We start from the raw sequence: 20971 nt of genomic DNA on the forward strand, positions 1-20971 counted from the left end.
GGGACTGTCAGATGTCACTAAGGCTATGTATAAGCTAAAGTGAAACCAAACATATACTAATTTGTAAATCTTGTTCAGGAAAAGCCTGAAGAAAAAGAAAAGACAGCACCAAGAACTTACGTTGATAGGCTTATTCTGGATGGTTAGTTTGCATGTTTTTCATGATGTTTGATATCAATGGAAAATTTTATAGACATCTTTAAAAAAGAGATGTGAGATGAGAGAAACATTGGTAAGCTAGAGATGCAGAAAGCAGAGACAACAAAACCAGGAAAAGTTTTCAAAGGATAGACAAGAGGATGGATTAGTGAGTCCTATGATAGCTTATCCTTCCTCAGGGGGAAGTTATCAACGTGGTCTACTGTTATTTTACAACTGGGTCCCGTTTTATGCATTGAGATCCTGTGCTAACATAACCCTTGTGGTAAAATAATCCGACTTAACAGTAGCCCACATTGATAACTTCCCCCCTAAATAACAACATAAAGAAAATAAACAATTTCAGATGAAGGTCTAATTTCTAAACGAATGTGTTAATTCCTCAGGTGTTTGGGGATAGAAAGTTTCAGGCTTTGGCACCTCTCAGTACCACGGTACCAATTCTTTCCTGTGGGGGCTTAGCTAAACGCTGGCTGGTGCCTGGCTGGAGAATGGGATGGATCCTTATCCATGACCGCAAAGATATCTTTGGAAATGAGGTGAGTCAATGACTTCACTTGTACAGCATTAGTAGACGGCCTTGTTTCCTGCTTTGATTCTTATACTAATGTAAAATGAGTCGATGTATTTTACCAACATAGGGTTTCTTTTAAACAGTTTTAACGCCTAACTTTTGAAACTTAGAGGGGCATAATCGAACGTTGCTGGCGAAATAGGTCGCCGGCGGCACAACAGCTGGCCGGAACCGTATTTTCGAAAAAGATAGCTGGCCATCTTTTTTTTTCGATAATACGGTTTAGCCCGGCCAAATGCCGGAGTTCGCCGGGTTTGAGATCGCCGGTTTTGTTTTTCAGCGATAATGGAAAAAAATGCCGGCCATCTCAAACCCGGCGAAATCCAAGGCATTTGGTCATGGGAGGAGCCAGCATTTGTAGTGCACTGGTCCCCCTGACATGCCAGGACACCAACCGGGCACCCTAGGGAGCACTTCTAAAAATGTTTAAAAAATACACAAATAGCTCCCAGGTGCATAGCTCCCTTACCTTGTGTGCTGAGCTCCCCAAATCCCCCCCAAACCCACTCCCCACAACTCTACACCATTACCATATTCCTTATGGGCGACGGGGGGCAACTACATGTGGGTACAGTGGGTTTTGGGCGGGTTTGGAGGGCTCAACACTTAGCACCACAAGTGTAACAGGTAGGGGGGGATGGACCTGGGTCTACCTGCCTGGAGTGCACTACACCTATTAAAAACTGCTCCAGGGACCTGCATACTGCTGTCAGGGAGCTGGGTATGACATTTGAGGCTGGCAAAAAAGTGTTTTATTTTAATTTTTTTAGTGTGGGAGGGGGTTGGTGACCACTCGGGGAGTATGGGGAGGTCATCCCCCATTCCTTCCAGTGGTCATCTGGTCAATTGGGGCACCTTTTTGAGGCTTGGTCGTGAAAATTAAAGGACCAAGTAAACCCGGCGAAATACTGATTAACGCCGCTTTGTTTTCCATTATCCGCAAAAGCCGGCCATCTGGTAGCCACGCCCATGCCCCGCCTTCGCTTCGCCGCTGACACGCCCCCTTAAACTTTCACCGGCACGGCGACAGGTAAGCGGCGATGGTGTCAAAAACGCCGCTTTCAGTTATACCGATTTCGCTACTTTTGCGAAATCGCCTGCCATCTCCCGATTTATGTCGGAAGATGGCCGGCAATCACTTTCAAAAATAAGCATGTTAGGCTCCTAAATTGACCTCTTTTGAAATTTACTAGGGCTGAGTGTCTAAAGTTTACACTCAAAATGTCATTAAACTCCTAAATTTAGGAGCCTAAAATGTGGGAGGGCAACAGGAGTGAATTTATGGAGGGAAAAATGTTAGAAGCTTACCACTGACTTTCAGCACTAGGCTTGTACATCTGAACAAGTGAATGGCAGCACAATTTTTAATCTCCTAAATGTAGGTGAATTTTCAGTTGAAAATGTACAGGGGCATTTTCAATATGACGTCTAAGTCCGATTTAGGATGTTTTGCTGAAAACATCCAAAATTGAGTGGAAAACAGCGATTTTCGAACCAAAAAATTGTCTATCCTTTTGTTTCAAAAATTGCCATTTTCAAGACATTTGTGTGCTCAGTGTGTCTATCTTTTAGTACCATTTCTGAAAATAATGTCCTAGGGAAAAACACACAAAAGCAAGCCATTGGGACTTACGGGGGGAGGGGGGCCAGGATTCTTAGTAAACTGGCCACACGGACATCCCAGCAGAGCAGTGGGACACCCTCGGAGTCACTGCAGTGGACTTCACATAAAAGGTCCCAGGTACACATCTCACCATTGCTCCCTTACATTACGTGGAGGGGCATTTTCGAAAGGGACGTCCACGTTTCAATTTGGACGTCCTTGCAAAACGTCCCACTCCAGGGGCGGGGTAACTCGTATTTTCAAAACAAGATGGACGCCCATCTTTCGTTTCAAAAATACCGTCAGGGACGTCCAAATCCTTAAATTTGGTCGTCCTTAGAGATGGACGTCCCTAGACATGGTCATCTCTGATTTTCAGCAATTTTCAAAACCAAAGATGTTCATGTCAAAAACGTCCTAATGCAAGCCATTTGGGCATGGGCGGAGCCATCATTTGTAGTGCACTGGTCCCCCTGACATGCCAGGACACCAACCGGGCACCCTAGGGGGTACATTAGTAGACTTCATAAATTGCTCCCAGGTACATAGCTCCCTTACCTTGTGTGCTGAGCCCCCCAAATCCCCCCAAAACCTACTACCCACAACTGTACACCAGTACCATAGCCCTTAGGGGTGGAGGGGGGCACCTAGATGTGGGTACAGTGGGTTTGTGGTGGGTTTTGGATGGCTCGCTGTTTCCTCCACAAACGTAACAGGTGGGGGGGATGGGGCTGGGTCCACCTGCCTGAAGTGCACTGCACCCACTAAAACTGCTCCAGAGACCTGCATACTGCTGTCATGGATCTGAGTATGACATCCGAGGCTGGCAATCAATATTTTTAAAGATGTTTTTTGAGGGTGGGAGGGGGTTTGTGACCACTGGGGGAGTAACGTGAGGGCATCCCTGATTCCCTCCGGTGTTCATCTGGTCATTTCGGGCACCTTTTTGTGCCTTGATCGTAAGAAAAACTCGACTAGGTGAAAAGATCCAAGTGTTCGTCAAGGATGTCCTTGTTTTTTTTCGAATATGGGTGAAGGATGTCCAAGTGTTAGGCATGTCCATGTCCCGCCTTTGCTATGCCTCCAACACACCCCCGTGAAATTTGGCCGTCCCTGCGATGGATTGCAGTTGGGGACGTCCAAAATCAGCTTTTGATTATACCAATTTGGACGTTTCTGTGAGAAGGTCCAGGATGTCCATCTTCCGATTTATGTCGAAAGATGGGCGTCCTCTTTCGAAAATGAGCCCAATAGTGAACCCTCCAAAACCTACTGTAACCAACTATACACCAGTACAGTAGCCCTTATGCCTGCAGGTGTCACCTATATATGGGCTCAGTAGATATTTGGTAGTTTTTAGAGGGCTCACACGTTCCACCACAAGTGTACCAGTTAGAGTGGTATATGAGCCTGGGTCTCCTTCTCTATAGTCCACCCCACTGACCACTAGGCTTCTTCAGGGTCCTACTTGCTGCTCTAAGAGGAATGGCCATTGTATCTACAGCTGTCATAGAGCCTGGTATGTCACTTTCACCTCTTAGGAGGGTGGGAGGGGATCAGTGACCAGTGGGAGATCAAGGGGGTCTTGCCTTCATCCCTACAATGGTCATCTGGTCATTATGGGCACCATTTTAGCACTTAATCATTGTTGAAACAGGTCTAGAGAAAAATGTCCTATTTTTTGGCCCTGAACATTTTGTCCATGTTCCATTATCACAGAAAGACTTCCAAAATGTAAGCCCGCCCTAGTCCCATCCAAAACACGCTTCCAATATGTGCCCTTGTGATTTAGAAGAGCAGAGAAAAACATCTCAAATATGAATTTTGAAATTCAGGATTTTGATATATTTCCAAGAAAAATGCCCATCTGCCACTTTATGCTGTCTTTTGGACGTTTTTCTGTTTCAAAAATCAGCCCCATAGGGTGGTAATTTTGGTTGAAAATAGGCGACACATTTTTTTAAATATCAGCCTCAAACTATGCATTGAAACCTCCATTCAGCGATCCTCACCCTAATATTAATGAGCTGAAATAACCTGGAGTTGCCATTAATAAACGTGTAACATTTTCAGTATGTACAAATGCATCTATCTCTGGACAGCAAACTCTTCTAAATAACATAGAGGGGAATAATCGAACGTCGCCGGCGAAATAGGTCGCCGGCGATCTATTTTGGCGGCGGCGCAACAGCTGGCCGGAACCGTATTTTCAAAAAAGATGGCTGGCCATCTTTTTTTTTGATAATACGGTGTGGGCCGGCGAAATGCCTTGGATTTCGCCGGGTTTGAGATCGCCACTTTTGTTTTTCCGCAATAATGGAAAAAACTGCAGGCGATCTCAAACCCGGCGAAATCCAAGGCATTTGGCCTTGGGAGGAGCCAGCATTTGTAGTGCAATGGTCCCCCTCACATGCCAGGACGCCAACTGGGCACCCTAGGGGGCACTTCAAACATCTTTTATAAACAACCAAATTAGCTTCCAGGTGCATAGCACCCTTCCCTTGTGTGCTGAGTCCCCCAAATCCCCCCCAAAACCCACTGCCCACAAGTGTGCACCATTACCCTAGCCCTAAGGGCTGAAGGGGGGCACCTACATGTGAGTACAGTGGGTTTTGGGGGGTTTGGGAGGGCTCAACATTACCCACCACAAGTGGAACAGATAGGGGGGGGATGGGCCTGGCTCTGCCTTTCTGCAGTCCACTGCAACCAACAACAACTGTTCCAGGGACCTGCATACTGCTGTCTGGGTGCTGGGTATGACATTTGAGGCTGGCATACAGGCTGGCAAAAAAGGTTTGTATTTTAATAATTTTAGTGTGGGAGGGGGTTGGCGACCACTGGGGGAGTAAGGGGAGGTCATCCCCCATTCCCTCCGGTGGTCATCTGGTCAGTTGGGGCACCTTTTTGAGGCTTGGTCGTGAAAATAAAAGGACCAAGTAAACCCGGCGAAATACTGCTTATCGCCGGGTTTTATTTTTCCATTATCCGCGAAAGCCGGCCATCTGGTAGCCACGCCCAAGCCTGCCCATGTCCCGCCTTCGCTTCACCACCAACACGCCCCTTTGAACTTTCGCCGGCGAGGCAAAGGGAAAGCGGCGAAGCTATCACAAATGTAGCTTTCGAATATATGCTTTTCGCCGCTTTTGCAAAATCGCCGGCCATATCTCGATTTGTGTCGGGAAATAGCCGGCGATTACTTTCGATTATAAGCTGGATAGTAACATAGTAGATGACGGCAGAAAAAGACCTGCACGGTTCATCCAGTCTGCCCAACAAGATAACTCATATTTGCTACTTTTTGTGTATACCCTACTTTAATTTGTATCTGTGCTCTTCAGGGCACAGACCGTATAAGTCTGCCCAGCACTATCCCCGCCTCCCAACCACCAGCCCCGCCTCCCAACCACTGGCTCTGGCACAGACCGTATAAGTCTGCCCAGCACTATCCTCGCCTCCCAACCACTGGCTCTGGCACAGACCGTATAAGTCTGCCCAGCACTATCCCCGCCTCCCAACCACCAGTCCCGCTTCCCACCACCGGCTCTGGCACAGACCGTATAAGTCTGCCCAGCACTATCCCCGCCTCCCAACCACCAGCCCCGCCTCCCGATCTTGACTAAGCTCCTGAGGATCCATTCCTTCGGCACAGGATTCCTTTATGCTTATCCCACGCATGTTTGAATTCTGTTACCGTTTTCATTTCCACCACCTCCTGCGGGAGGGCATTCCAAGCATCCACTACTCTCTCCGTGAAAAAATACTTCCTGACATTTTTCTTGAGTCCGCTCCCCTCCACTCTCATTTCATGTCCTCTCGTTCCACCATCTTCCCATCTCCGGAAAAGGTTCGTTTGCGGATTAATACCTTTCAAATATTTGAACGTCTGTATCATATCACCCCTGTTTCTCCTTTCCTCCAGAGTATATATGTTTAGTTCAGCAAGTCTCTCCTCATACGTCTTGTAACGCAAATTCCATACTATTCTCGTAGCTTTTCTTTGCACCGCTTCTATTCTTTTTACATCCTTAACAAGATACGGCCTCCAAAACTGAACACAATACTCCAGGTGGGGCCTCACCAACGACTTATGCAGGGGCATCAACACCCCCTTTCTTCTGCTGGTCACACTTCTCTCTATACAGCCTAACAGCCTTCTAGCTACGGCCACCGCCTTGTCACACTGTTTCGTCGCCTTCAAATCCTCAGATACTATCACTCCAAGATCCCTCTCTCCGCTCGTACCTATCAGACTCTCCCCGCCTAACACATACGTCTCCCGTGGATTTCTATTCCCTAAGTGCATCACTTTGCATTTCTTCGCATTGAATTTTAATTGCCAAACCTTAGACCATTCTTCTAGATTCCTCAGATCCTTTTTCATGTTTTCCACTCCCTCCTGGGTGTCCACTCTGTTACAGATCTTAGTATCATCCGCAAATAGGCAAACTTTACCTTCTAACCCTAAATGCACATTGTAAACCCTTTAGCAATATCATCCTCTTATTCAAATACTAATAATAATATTTTCCACATATCCTTGCAAATTCAATGCAGATCACATCAAAAGAAGTCAGGCATACCTGAGAAATTACATAAAAATCTTACCAAATCCTACCAGGCATAAAAATAATCTGACCTAGTTTGGTCCTCAAGACAGATATTTCTTAAATAGCCATGTTTTGAAAACCTTCCTAAACAAAGAGTCACTATTAAGATGTCTGATATTTTGTCATGTCCCCTACCTCAACGCAAGCGGCGTCCTCAGGCTGCGCAGGGTCCTGTTGACACGCACATTTGACTGGCACAGCCCTGAGCCATGTGTGTGTGGTTCTTCTCTGGCTGCAGGCTCCTTGATTGCTTTGCTTCCATGCACCTGGCTATGCTCTCTCTCTGCCTGGCTTCCAGGCTCCTTGATTGCTTTGTTTCCACCCACCTGGGTCTGCTCTTCCTCTGCCTGGCTTCCCTTGCTTCTCTCCTATTGGTCTTCTGGTTCCTCCTTCCCCTGCTGTTGTCCTATGGCTGTGCCCCTTCTCCCTGCTGATGTCAGACGTCAACACTTTATCAGCTGAGCTCTCCCTGAACTCCTTGCTTCGGCTTCTACTTTGGTAGGTGTTACTTGCTCAGTAGTGTGCTTCTCCTCTACTTTGTTCTTCGTTGCTGACTTAGCCTGTACCTGGATTACTCTCGTGTCTGCTGCCTGCCTACTGACTCTGTCTGTACCTGGATTACTCTTGTGTCTGCTGCCTGCCTACTGACCTTGCCTGTACCTACATAAGTACATAAGTAATGCCATACTGGGAAAAGACCAAAGGTCCATCGAGCCCAGCATCCTGTCCCCGACAGCGGCCAATCCAGGTCAAGGGCACCTGGCAAGCTACCTAAACGTACAAACATTTTATACATATTATTCCCAAAATTGTGAATTTTTCCCAAGTTCATTTAGTAGCGGTCTATCGACTTGTCCTTTAGGAAACCGTCCAACCCCTTTTTAAACTCTGCCAAGCTAACCGCTGTCCTGTTCCGGTGATTGGTGAGCCCTTAGGTTCCCTGAGGCCCGGAGAGACCTCAGAGGACCGCCGCGCACCCCGAATCTTCACCCGCGGCGACCGCCGTTCACCGAGGGTTGAGCCCCCAGCTGCAGGCGGCCAGCAGGACTGCTGGAACCGCAGGGTGACGGCCGGCCTGGCTGATAGTCAGCAACACAGTCTCTGAAGGGCAGCTAGCAAGGACGGCTAGCACTGAAGAGGAACACAATCCCTGAAGGTGGCTAGCAAGGACGGCTAGCTGGAAGAGGAACACAGTCTCTGAAGGTGGCTAGCAAGGGCGGCTAGCTGGAAGAGGAACACAGTCTCTGAAGGTGGCTAGCAAGGGCGGCTAGCTGGAAGAGGAACACAGTCTCTGAAGGTGGCTAGCAAGGACGGCTAGCTGGAAGAGGAACACAGTCTCTGAAGGTGGCTAGCAAGGGCGGCTAGCTGGAAGAGGAACACAGTCTCTAAAGGTGGCTAGCAAGGACGGCTAGCTTGAAGAGGAACCCAGTCTCTGAAGGTGGCTAGCAAGGACGGCTAGCTTGAAGAGGAACACAGTCTCTGAAGGTGGCTAGCAAGGACGGCTAGCTTGAAGAGGAACCCAGTCTCTGAAGGTGGCTAGCAAGGACGGCTAGCTTGAAGAGGAACACAGTCTCTGAAGGTGGCTAGCAAGGACGGCTAGCTGGAAGAGGAACACAGTCTCTAAAGGTGGCTAGCAAAAACGGCTAGCTGAAGAGGGACACAGTCTCTGAAGGTCAACACTTCCTGATCCACTGCGTCGGCTTCTGACATTCGAAACGGAAGCACTGGGCTCTTCCTGTTCCGTTGCTTAAATCTCCCGCCAGTCCATCCCCTCTCAACAGCTGGAGCCAATCCCCACGGCCTAGGCAGGCAAGGGATGCCTGGATTGGCCAGCCTGCCTGGCAGGTGGAGTCTCCCCATCAATGCGCCAATCCGGCGCGAGTAGGCGGAGCTGGCTCGCCGGTCCGCCCCAGAGCAGGGAGACGACGACGCCGGCGCCGCCATCTTGGCCGGCGTATCCCCCTCTCCGAGGCCGGCGCTCGCTCCAGCGGATCGCCGGCCTCGGACCGACCCGCGGCAGCGCCGGCCCCGTCGGCGGCTCGTCTTCACCGCGCTGGCTTCCGCGGGCTCCGTTGACCCTGGCTCCCCGCTGCGGGAGCCCAGGTAAGGGCCCGGGATGGGACAACCGCCTTCACTACGTTCTCCGGCAATGAATTCAAGAGTTTAATTACGCATTGGGTGAAGAAACATTTTCTCTTATTTGTTTTAAATTTACTACACTGTAGTTTCATCACATGCCCCCTAGTCCTAGTATTTTTGGAAAGCGTGAACAGACGCTTCACATGCACCTGTTCCACTCCACTCATTATTTTATATACCTCTATCATGTCTCCCCTCAGCCGTCTCTTCTCTAAGCTGAAAAGCCCTACCCTCCTTAGTCTTTCTTCATAGGGAAGTCATCCCATCCCCGCTATCATTTTCGTCGCCCTTCGCTGCACCTTTTCCAGTTCTACTATATCTTTCTTGAGATGTTGCAACCAGAAATGAACACAATACTCAAGGTGCGGTCGCACCATGGAGCGATACAAAGGCATTATAACATCCTCACATCTGTTTTCCATACCTTTCCTAATAATACCCAACATTCTATTCGCTTTCTTAGCCGCAGCAGCACACTGAGCAGAAGGTTTCAGTTTATTATCAACGACGACACCCAGATCTCTTTCATGGTCCGTAACTCCTAACGTGGAACCTTGCATGACACAGCTATAATTCGGGTTCTTTTTTCCCACATGCATCACCTTGCACTTGTTCACATTAAACGTCATCTGCCATTTGGCCGCCCAGTCTTCCAGTCTAGTAAGGTCCTTCTGTAATTTTTCACAATCCTGTCGCGAGTTAACGACTTTGAATAACTTTGTGTCATCAGCAAATTTAATTACCTCGCTGGTTACTCCCATCTCTAAATCATTTATAAATATATTAAAAAGCAGCGGTCCTAGCACTGACCCCTGAGGAACCCCACTAACTACCCTTCTCCATTGTGAATACTGCCCATTTAACCCCACTCTCTGTTTCCTATCCTTCAACCAGTTTTTAATCCACAATAGGACATTTCTTCCTATCCCATGACCCTCCAATTTCCTCTGTAGCCTTTCATGAGGTACCTTATCAAACACCTTTTGAAAATCCAGATACACAATATCAACCGGCTCCCCTTTGTCCACATGTTTGTTTACTCTTTCAAAGAACTGAAGTAAATTGGTCAGGCAAGATTTCCCCACACTAAAGCCCTGCTGACTTGGTCTCAGTAATCCATGTCCTTGGATGTGCTCTGTAATTTTGTTTTTAATAATAGCCTCTACCTGGATTACTCTTGTGTCTGCTGCCTGCCTCCTGACCTTGCCTGTACCTGGATTACTCTTGTGTCTGCTGCCTGCATCCTGACCTTGCCTGTACATGGATTATTTTCTTGACCTGCTGCCTGCCTACTGACTACGCCTGTACCTGGATCACTCTCTTGCCTGCTGCCTGTCTGGCCGTCACATTCATCACCCCGCTTCCTGCTCCATCTTGTAAGCCCTGTAGGTCACCCGCACCTAGGGACTCAACCTCTGGGGAACGGCGGTCAGCACAGGTGAAACCCGGGGTTGTCGGCCGCCAAGCAGAACCTGGTCTGAGTACCGGGCTTGGCAGCGCTCTACTTGATACAAGAACTCACAGGTCTGACAGTAAGCCGAAGCCATGAATTTGCCAGACAAACCCGACTTGGCAAATTTGGCCCAGGTTCTTTAGCAACAACAGGCCCAGCTGAATCGTCTGTCCAGAGTCCTGCAGGATGTTTGTTCCCAGTTGTCTACTCTTCAATCCCAATGGCAAGTTCCTGCTGCACCGTCTGGACCAGTTTTACCACTCCTGGGTTAAGGCTCCCTGAGCCTCCCCGGTTTGACAGTATCCCTTCCGCTTGTCAAGGGTTCCTCAACCAATGTCTTATGTTTTTTGAAATGCAACCCGGAGTCTTTTCCTCCGATAAACTCAAAATCACTTATATAATCTCCCTGCTCTCTGGACCAACCCTGGCTTGGGCCTCTCCTCTCTGGGAGCAGTGGGATCCTCTACTCACTGATCTTGGGGAATTTCTTCGCCACTTTAGGTTAGTTTTCAACATGCCTGGATGTCCCTCCTTGGCAGCCGGAGAACTTCTATGGATTCAACAAGGCAATTGCTCTGTAGGGGCATATGCCATACACTTTCAAACCCTAGCCTCTGAGGTGAGATGGAACCAAGAGGCCCTCACGGCTATCTTCTGGCAGGGGTTAATGGGCCGAATCAAAGATAAGTTGGCAGGCCAGGAACTTCTGACCACATTGGATGCCCTGATTACTTTCTGCGTCCTTATCAACGTTCAGTTTCAAGAGAGGACACAGGAACGTTCTGCTCAGCGTCACTCACAGAGACCATCTCCTCGGGTGTCACATCCTTTTTCTCCTAAAGGAGCTACTGGCACCACTTCTGGAATCTCTGAAGAGCCAATGGTTATCGGGCGGCATCGCCTCTCTGAGAAGGAAAGGGCTCACCGTCGGGAAATCAACTCTGTTTCTATTGTGGGCAGGCTGGCCATTTCCTGAGATATTGCCCAAATAAACCGGGAAATGCGTTGATCCAGGGCCTCTGAAGGGGGTGGCCCTGGGTCGATTCTCACCTATTCTGGATAATCTTGTTTCCGTCCCTATTTTCCTGCGCTGGAAGGAACTTTGTATTAGCACCACAGCTTTGATCGATTCAGGGGCCGGAGGGAATTTTATTGACGCCAGTCTCCTAGTCCAGCTTGGAACTCCCTCAATGGCCTGTAAACCTACGTTACAAGTGACCTCCATTCAGGGACAGACTCTACACTACTCCATTACCCATGTCACTCGGCTGTTGCAGATGCAAGTAGGAATTTTACATAAGGAAGAGATTCAGCTTCTGGTTCTTCCCCGGGCCATCCATCCTGTTATTTTAGGCCTGCCTTGGTTATGACAACACACACCAAGTATCAACTGGACCACTAGCGATATCGACAGTTGGGGTTCCCAATGTTTTGCTTCCTGTCTCAAACTGGTGGTTCCTCCTTTGAGGACTGTTTCTGCCTCCCACGTGGCCTGCTTTCCTGCGATGCTTCCCTTCCTGTGGAATATCGAGATTTCCAAGATGTTTTCAATGCCCAGGAGGCTGATTCCCTTCCTCCGCATCGTCCTTTTGACTGCCCTATCGAATTACTTCCGGGTAAGACACCACCTTGGGGTCGGATGTATACCCTCTCCTGGGAGGAATCTAAAGTCATGCGGGAATACATTCAAGAAAACCTCCAAAAGGGCTTCATCAGACCCTCCTCCTCTCCGGCAGGGGCAGGTTTCCTTCATGCATGCCCGTTCCTTTCAGGATCGGTAAGGGAAGGGCTTTTTCCATTCAGTTAGTGGGACCAGTGCACTACGAATGCTGGCTCCTCCCACAACCAAATGGTTTGGATTTGGTCATTTCTGAGATGGGCGTCCTCACTTTCCATTATCACTGAAAACCGGGGACGACCATCTCTAAGGTCAACCTAAATTTCATGATTTGGGCGTCCCCGACCGTATTATCGAAACAAAAGATGGACGTCCATCTTGTTTCGATAATACGGGTTGCCCCACCCCTTTATGGGGCCGTCCCTATTGATGGGCGCCCCCGTTCGATTATCCCCCTCTGTCTCCACTTTAAACAGCATTAGCTGTTTTCCAGAATAAAGTTGGGTTGGAGATATGCTCCTTATAAAAATATAGTCAATATGGGGAAGGGGTGGAGTTAACATGGCTGCCAGCATGATGTTTCATGCTAAGCTTCACTGATACTCCCAACGCTGGTGCCATTCTTTAGCTATGGGCAAGTAGAAGGGTAGAGTGAAAACGTACCCAAAGACATCTGCCCCAAAGTCAGTTCCTGTTGACAGCTTTGTGTAGCATGGGAGATGCTGGGTGGCCCAGTACCATCAGGAGCTGTTGGACAACACATGCAGAGCTCTTCTAACTCCGGAACCTCTTTGAACTCGGAGGATCATACCATTACTGCTGATAGCAGCTGCAGCTGACATGACACTTGCAGATTCCTGTGCCATTTTCAGCTGGGGGCAGTGGAGAAGAAGGAACACCAGTTTCCAGAATCCTACGTGTGTCTCTAAATGACTAAGCTTGACATGCATCTGGAACTGTTCCCGGAGTTTCACCAGGTCCTCCAAATCCTCAGGTAGGAATAATATTGACAGGCTCTGAGGAAGGGGATATATCAGGACAGAAATGCTATCTCCGGTCACATTTGAACTGCAGAGTAGACCTGTGGCTTTTGCTGATGTCTCTCTAGGTGGAGAACTCCCTGGTTTCAGCTGTTTCTCAATTATATGAATTCACTGGTGACTCAAGTTCCATCAGCAGGATCAAGATATTAAATCTCAGGGACAACATTTGCTAACTTTGGAGAAAGTAGTGGTAACTGAGGTAGAGTGAATGATGCTCTGTTTAAAAATAATAACTCTCTCATACATAAAAGTTTGGCTATGAAAGACCACTTGACAGCTTGTAATTGAAATTCATAAATTTTTCCTAAGAACTCTATGGTGACACCTTTAGATATTTGAAATATCCAGATGAAAAGTTTCATAAGAACATAAGAGTAGCCATACTGGGTCAGACCAATGGTCCGTCTAGCCCAGTATCCTGCTTCCAACAGTGGCCAAGTCAGGTCACACATACCTGGCAAACCCAATTAGTAGTAACATCCATGCTACAAATCCCAGGACAAGCAGTGGCTCCCATGTCTATCTCAATAACAGACTATGGACTTTTCCTCCAGGAACTTGTCCAAATTTTTAAAAACCCAGATATGCTAACCACTGTTACCACATCCTCCGGCAAAGATTTCCAGAGCTTAACTATTCTTTGAGTGAAAAAATATTTTCTCCTATTTGTTTTAAACATATTTCCATGTAACTTCCTTGAGTGTCCCCTAGAAATTGATTTACTTCTACTCATTCTACACCACTCAGGATTTTGTAGACCTGTATCATATCTCCCTCAGCCATCTCTTTTCCAAGCTGAAGAGCCCTAACCTCTTTAGCCTTTCCTCATACGAGAGGAGTTCCAACCCCTTTATCATTTTGGTCGCTCTTCCTGGAACCTTTTCCACCACTTAATCAGGCTTACTAACATACCTGTTGCTAGGTAGGGTGTGAGATCTCAGGAAGGTGGTGGGGAAGCTCCTAATATGGTTGCTGATCAAGTCCGCTGCACTAACTACTAGGCTACTCCTCTACTCCACTCCAGAAAGGAATAAGAGCAAGAAAAACTTTTACCAAAAAGATAGAAGGGTGTCTTTTTCTATGTTCTGGTGCTATATGAAGGGGTGGTTTGATGCTTTATTATTCAATGTGTTCACATGGTCACAAGTTCATTGCCCCTAACCATGAATCAGCTTCCTTTCATCATTATTAACTCAGGTCCCATTAACTCCTTTTCATTAATGATTAACTAGTGTGTCATCAGTTACCTCAGTCTCAAGCTCTCTTGCTTTAAAAGCTAAACAATTTACCATCAGTGTTGTCTTTTTTTATCCATTAACCAAAGAGTAAATAAGTCCATCTACCTCACCACTGCTCACCAAAGCCACAGCAATTACTTGACAAATAGGGGCAACTTCCAACCGTGTAAAGTCGAAGGGCATTTATACCTGCAGATTGATATGAATTTTCAGGAGAAAGTTTTCCTTTGAAATCTGGAGATGCCACTTCCCTGAAAACCTTTGAAAATCATAAAGTGTGGCAAGTGAATATCTTTCTCCCCGTGTATACACGTACACATCCATTCACTACCAGTCCCATTTCACAGAAAATGTAGAGACTGAACTGATATTCCAGCTTGGGATGCGCTCAGTTCAGTGCTATTATAGAAAAAGATCTGTCAACATTTTGTAAGATACCTGCAGGACAGGGCACACGAATTTACCAGCAGCACCTGCAGCCGAAGCCATCCATTTTATATAAAGGGGGGGGGGGTGGAGAGAGAGAGAGAGAAACGGACCAAGGGAGAGGGGAAGAGGCCATAAGTACCTAACTGTTGTCACACTGGGACAGACCAAAGGTCCCTCAAGCCCAGCATCCTGTTCCAACAGTGGCCAATCCAGGTCACAAATACCCGGCAAGATCCCAAATGTACAAAACATTTATACTGCTTATCCCAGAGACAGTGAATCCAGACTGCCCCTATCGGACCGACCGTTCACTTGTCTATTAGATTGTAAGCTCTTTGAGCAGGGACTGTCTCTCTTGTTAAATGTACAGCGCTGCGTAACCCTAGTAGCACTCTAGAATGTTAAGTAGTAGTAGTAGATAGTGGATTTTCCCCAAGTCCATTTAATAACAGTCAGTCCATCTCTAGACGGAAATATTTGAGGTGGCGGCAGTGGGCAATTATGGAGAGTGGTAAACCAAAGCGGCACCACCACACACCCCTCCCCCCACTTTTAAATTAACAATATACAACACCATGGCCTTCTATGCGTAGAAAAACCCTCCTCTACCAGCTAGTTTAGGCTACAGGTTTAACCACCATATAATTGATAACATCATTCAACAAATTCTTCCATGTGGGAGTGAAGTCTGCATTCCTCTACAGAACTGGACAGAATCTCAATATAAACCCTGCAACTCCAGTTCTATATCACAAACTCCATATTCCCCAACAATGGAGGGAGCTGTCCCTTTACAACTCGCCAAATTGTATTCAAATTGTGATGATCACCTGAGGAAGAGCACATACTCCTTCCACTGCCAGACGCTTTGTTTAAATAACAGATGAGTTTTTGTCTTGAGTGGTGACTCTACAGCAGTGCTTCTCAATACAGTTCTCCAGGTACAGGTTTTTCAGGATATCCATAATGCATTTGTATACTAAGGGCAGTTAGTGCAAATCTCATGCATATTTATTGCGGATATCCTGAAAACCTGGCTGGGTGTGGCACTGAGGACTGGCTTGAGAATCAGAAGCACTGATCTTGAGCATTTTTATTTTGGATGCCGAGGGCCTGCTTTCAAATAAGGCCAGACACTTTGCAAATAAACAAAAACCCTGCAAAAAGACATTTAAAATCTATACAGCAACTTACCCATCGTAACCCTAAGCCACCTAAGGGAAGACAGTGCTATACGTCTTTACACTGAGCCCTAGAGCACCAATATACCTACTACTGGAAAACTAGAACAAGCTGAACTGTTAAAGATTCCTACACAGATACTACATTGCTAGCGATCCTTCACCTCAGTCATATACACAGAGCACGGACAGATCCTCATTAATAGAAAATAGAGGACACAAAAAAACATGCATACAAAACCTGAAATGGAGACCCTTCTTTCCCTCTGCCCGTGAAAGCCAACACTATATACAGTGCAAATACAGGCATTGTCTCCAATACTCTGCAAATACAAAAATGGAAAGTCCATAGTCTGCTATTGAAACAGACATGAGGAAGCAGCTACATAATTTGTAGCATGGAATATTCCCACGATGTGGGTTTCTTCCAGGTACTTGGACCTGACTAAGCCCACTCCCCCCAAAAGGATTTAAAAAACGCAGATGACTTAACCAGTTAAGTAGTGTCTATTCCCTGTTAACCAAGTTAATGGAAGGTACTGGTGACCAACAACTCACCAGAATACCTAGATAAATTCTCAATTCTCCACGATTCCCAATCAGGATTTCGGTTCAAACCACAGTACCGAAACAGTATTAATTACTCTTCTCACTAAATTCAAACAATCACTAGCAACGGCAGCAACATACTCCTCCTACAGTTTGACATGTCCAGTGCATTCGACATGATAAGCCCAAAATTTTTATTAAATATTCTGGATTACTACGGAATTGTAGGTAACGTTTCAATTGGTTTAGAGGTTTTTTACTACAAGATCTTACCAAGTAAAATTTACCTCAAATACTTCAGCTCTATGGACACCAGACTGCGGAGTTCCCCAGGGATCTCCACTCTCCCCGACCCTTTTCAATATAATGATGACGCCCCTGGCCAAGAATATTATCCAGTCAAGGCCTTAATCCATACATATATGCGGATGATGTAACGATCTAATCCCATTCAAACATATCTATTGGAACTTATGAATGATATCAACCAAAGCGTCCAAATTATGCATTCATGGGCAAATGCTTTTCATTTAAAACTTAACGCTGAAAAACGCAGTGTCTTATACTACATCGCAACATAACACAAGCAAACTTTTCCCTTCCTGTCTCAGACACCTTAAAGATCTTGGAGTAACCATTGATCGTAATCTTACACTTGAATGCCATGTTAAGAATACAACTAGGAAGATGTTTCAGTCAATGTGGAAACTCAGAAGACTAAAACCCTTTCTTCCCAAGAGGCATCTTTCACAACCTGGTACAATTGATGACATTGTAAAGAATATATCATCAAGAAACTTCAGAAAGCCCAGAACATCGCAGCTAGACTCATATTTGGAAAGTCAAATACGAAAGTGCAAAACCCCTAAGAGAGAAGCTCCACTGGCTCCCAGTCAAGGAACGTTTCTGTCTTCAAAGTTTGCACTCTGGTTCATAAGGTCATTCATGGAAACGCTCCGGCATACATGTCAGACCTTATTGATTTACCACCCAGGCACGCTAAAAGATCAGCACGCGCATTCCTGGGACTTCACTTCCCTAGCTGTAAAGGTCTAAAATACAAACTAGTACATGCGTCCTGCTTTCCTACATTGGCACTCAGCTGTGGAATGCATTGCCACGTCATCTGAAACTATTCAAGACCTCATCAACTTTCGAAAATCACTAAAAAACTTTTCTTTTTAACAAGACTTACCATAATGATCAACAATAGGAACTCTAAACCATCACCAATTACTTGATAATCTTACTGTTTTCTGATATGTTTTTTGAATTGATTATATCCATTATGTTACACCTGTTCTTTATGTAACCAATCGTTTATCTACTCTTGATTGTCGCTTGCTATGATGTATTATAAGCCACATTGAGTCTGCAAATAAGTGGGAAATGTGGGATACAAATGCAACAAATAAATAAGATAGTGGGCTAGATGGACCATTGGTCTAACCCAGTATGGCTACTCTTACGTTTTCTGTAAATTTTCCCATCCCAGTCTTTAAAAAGTAATAGATAATATTTTCTACCTTTGTTGTATTTTTCTAATTGAGCTGGTCTCAGTCTTTTCTCACTTTCTTTGTGTCAGTCTTCTCTTATATTCTTTTCCAGGTTCACCCTTTCCATATTTTCTCTTTCTTCTTTTCCTTGCTCTACATCTGTCTGCCACTGCTTTTCTTTTTAGGGTGGGGTTTTTTTTTCACTTTCTCTGCATTCATATCTGCCCATTCTTTTACCCTCATTCTCCCCTTTCTCTCATCCTCTATCCCTTAGCCTACCTACCAGCTTTCCCCTCTCCCTCAGTCCCATTGCCTCCTGTCCAGGAGTGTGCTGGTAAAATCTTTATCAACGGGCTCTCTGTTGCAGCTGCACCTGTTCAAAGGGTCAACGGTTGCATGTAAGAATCACTGCCGCTGCTGCCGGTCTGACCCGGAAGCCTTCTCTCTCTGCTGCCGTCTTTCCCCTAACTATGACATTTCCTGGAAGGAACCGGCAGAGGGAGGCTTTTGGGTCAGCCGGCAGCAACAGAAGTGATATTTACACGTTGCCAGTGACCCTTTGAGAGGTGTTGCGTGCTCCTGCTGCTGTACAGGGGGGTGTAGGAGAGAGGGAAAATTGCTGGGTATGGAATGGAGTGGGGGGGGGGGTTGGACAGAGCGAAAATTGTTGTTGGCATTGGAGTGGGGTGGAGAGGAGGGAGAAAGGAGAGATGCACGGTGGGGGGGGGGGGGGGGGGGAGTGTAGAAGAAACAGAAAATTGTTGGGCATGGGAGGGGAAGGGAGGCAGAGTGATGCTGCACGGGCAGGTAGAAGAGAGGGATCATTGTTGGACATAGGGAGAGAGAGGGAGAGATACTGCACAGGGGGGGTGAAGGACAAGAAGAACCTAGGAGAAAGGGGACCTGGGAGGGAGGGGAGGAGAAAGAGATGCGCACAGGAGAGAAAGGGATGAGGAGAAATGTTGTATATGGTGGTGGAGGGAGGGAGAGATGCTGCAGGGGGGAGAGATGTTAGACTTGGATGCAAGGGTGAGGGAGAGAGAGAGAGATGGTGGGACAATGGGAGAAAGGGAAGAGGAAAAGAGAGGGAACAATGTTGAACATGATGGTGGAAGAGAGGGAAGGAGAGATGCTGAACAGGAGGGGGGAAGAAAGAGGGAGACATGACATCATCCAGCACAAACAGTGAGTACATTAACCTTGGTTAAGGGTATGCATTGCAGTGGTGTTTAGCACAGGGGTGGCCAACCTCAGTCTTCAAGGGCCACATCCAGTTGGGTTTTCAGGATTTCCCCACTGCACATGCCTGACATCTCTTTGCCTGCACTACTTCCATTGTATGCAGATAGATCTCATGCATATTCATTAGGGAAATTCTGAAAACCCAACCTAGCAAAGGAACAGGTTAGACACCCTGGTTTAGCACATTTACTGAATCCCCTGCTATAATGTCACACATGCCACTGATAAGATGCTACCCTCCACCCATTCGATCCTCCCTATCACTACGATATAATTTGTACCCGGTATGACAGTGTCCCCTGGTTATCCTCCTTCCACCAGGTCTCAGAGATGCCTATTATATCTCATTTTTATTTAGTTCAATATATTCTAACTCTCCCATCTTATTTCTTAGGCTTCTGGTATTCGCATCAGACATTTCAAACTATGTTTGTGTTCCTACTCAAACTGCTCAGCAGTTGACAGTGTTAATCTTAAAAATCTGTCTGCTTTTATTAAAGGCACCTGGCCTACTGTGGTATTGCAACCATGCTATCTTCCCTGTTTGGTGATATTTATTAAGATACCTTGTTCTGAACCATGCACTTTGATGGACTGTCGGCCTTCCTCAATTTCTAGTTTAACAGCTGCTTTATCTCCTTTTCAAATGTTGATGTCAGCAACCTGGTTCCATCCAGTTAAGGGTGGAGGCCACCTTTTGGAACAGGCTCCCCTTCCCCTGAATGTTGCCCAATTCCTAACAAATCTAAATCTTCCTTCCTCACCATCGCTCCATCCACACATAAGACTCTGGAGGCTCTGCTGTCTCTTGGGCCCTGCCACTGCAACGAGCAGCACTTTGGAAAATGCTACCCCTAAAGGTTCTGGATTTGAGCCTAAATTGGATTCCAGAACCTCTCTCCCACATTTTCCTATGTCATTGGTACCCACATGTACCAAGACAGCCGGCTCCTCCCCAGCACTATCTAAAATCCTATCTAGGTGACGCGTGAGGTCCACCACCTTTGCACCAGGCAGGCAAGTCACCAAGTGATCCTCCGTCACTCACTTTAGGACCCATATTGAGGGCACTCAGTTTATTTATTAGTCATCTATGTGGAACTGTGTCAAAGGCTTTGCTAAAATCTAAATACACCACTTCTAGCGTTGTTCCTCAATCCAACTCTCAGGTCACCCAGTCAAAGAAATTCATTCGATTTTTCTGACAAAACCTGCCTCAGGTCCTGAAGCAACATAAACACTGGCAAATTAGATGGAAACAGGGCCGTGCCAAGGGTCTGTGGCGCCCCCCCTGCAGAGGATCAGTTGGTGCCCCTCCCCCCGCAGACAAACAGTTGCGCTCGCGCGCCCCCCCCCCCCGTGAAGGTGATCGCTGCCCTCCCATCCACGCTCCTCTCTCCCCTGCCCTCCCGCTCCCATGTCCCAACTGCCCGCCCTCTTCTCCACCCCCCCCCCAAGATCCCTTTTAAATTTACCTCCGTCCGGCAGCGAAGGCGCAGCGGCAGTGAAGGAGGCGGCGCTCCCAACGTCTCTACAAGTCTTCCCTTCGCTCAGTGTTCCGCCTTCTTCTGATGTCAAGGAAATGATGTCAGAAGAAGGCGGGACATTGAGCGAAGGGAAGATTAGTAGAGACGTCGGGA

At 46.9% G+C, this 20971-nt stretch overlaps 1 protein-coding gene across 1 annotated transcript in view; it reads left to right on the forward strand.

Moving 5' to 3' along the window:
- The window catches only part of TAT (tyrosine aminotransferase), an 81312-nt gene that overhangs the window by 38828 nt on the left and 21513 nt on the right, over positions 1 to 20971 (forward strand). The window contains exon 8 of the mRNA XM_030204682.1: positions 546 to 698. Within this exon, the coding sequence (XP_030060542.1) occupies positions 546 to 698 (153 nt within the window). The remainder of the gene's footprint in view (positions 1 to 545; positions 699 to 20971) is intronic.

This window comes from Microcaecilia unicolor, chromosome 5 (assembly GCF_901765095.1).
Source record: "Microcaecilia unicolor chromosome 5, aMicUni1.1, whole genome shotgun sequence".
In the NCBI taxonomy this organism is placed as follows: Eukaryota; Metazoa; Chordata; class Amphibia; order Gymnophiona; family Siphonopidae; genus Microcaecilia; species Microcaecilia unicolor.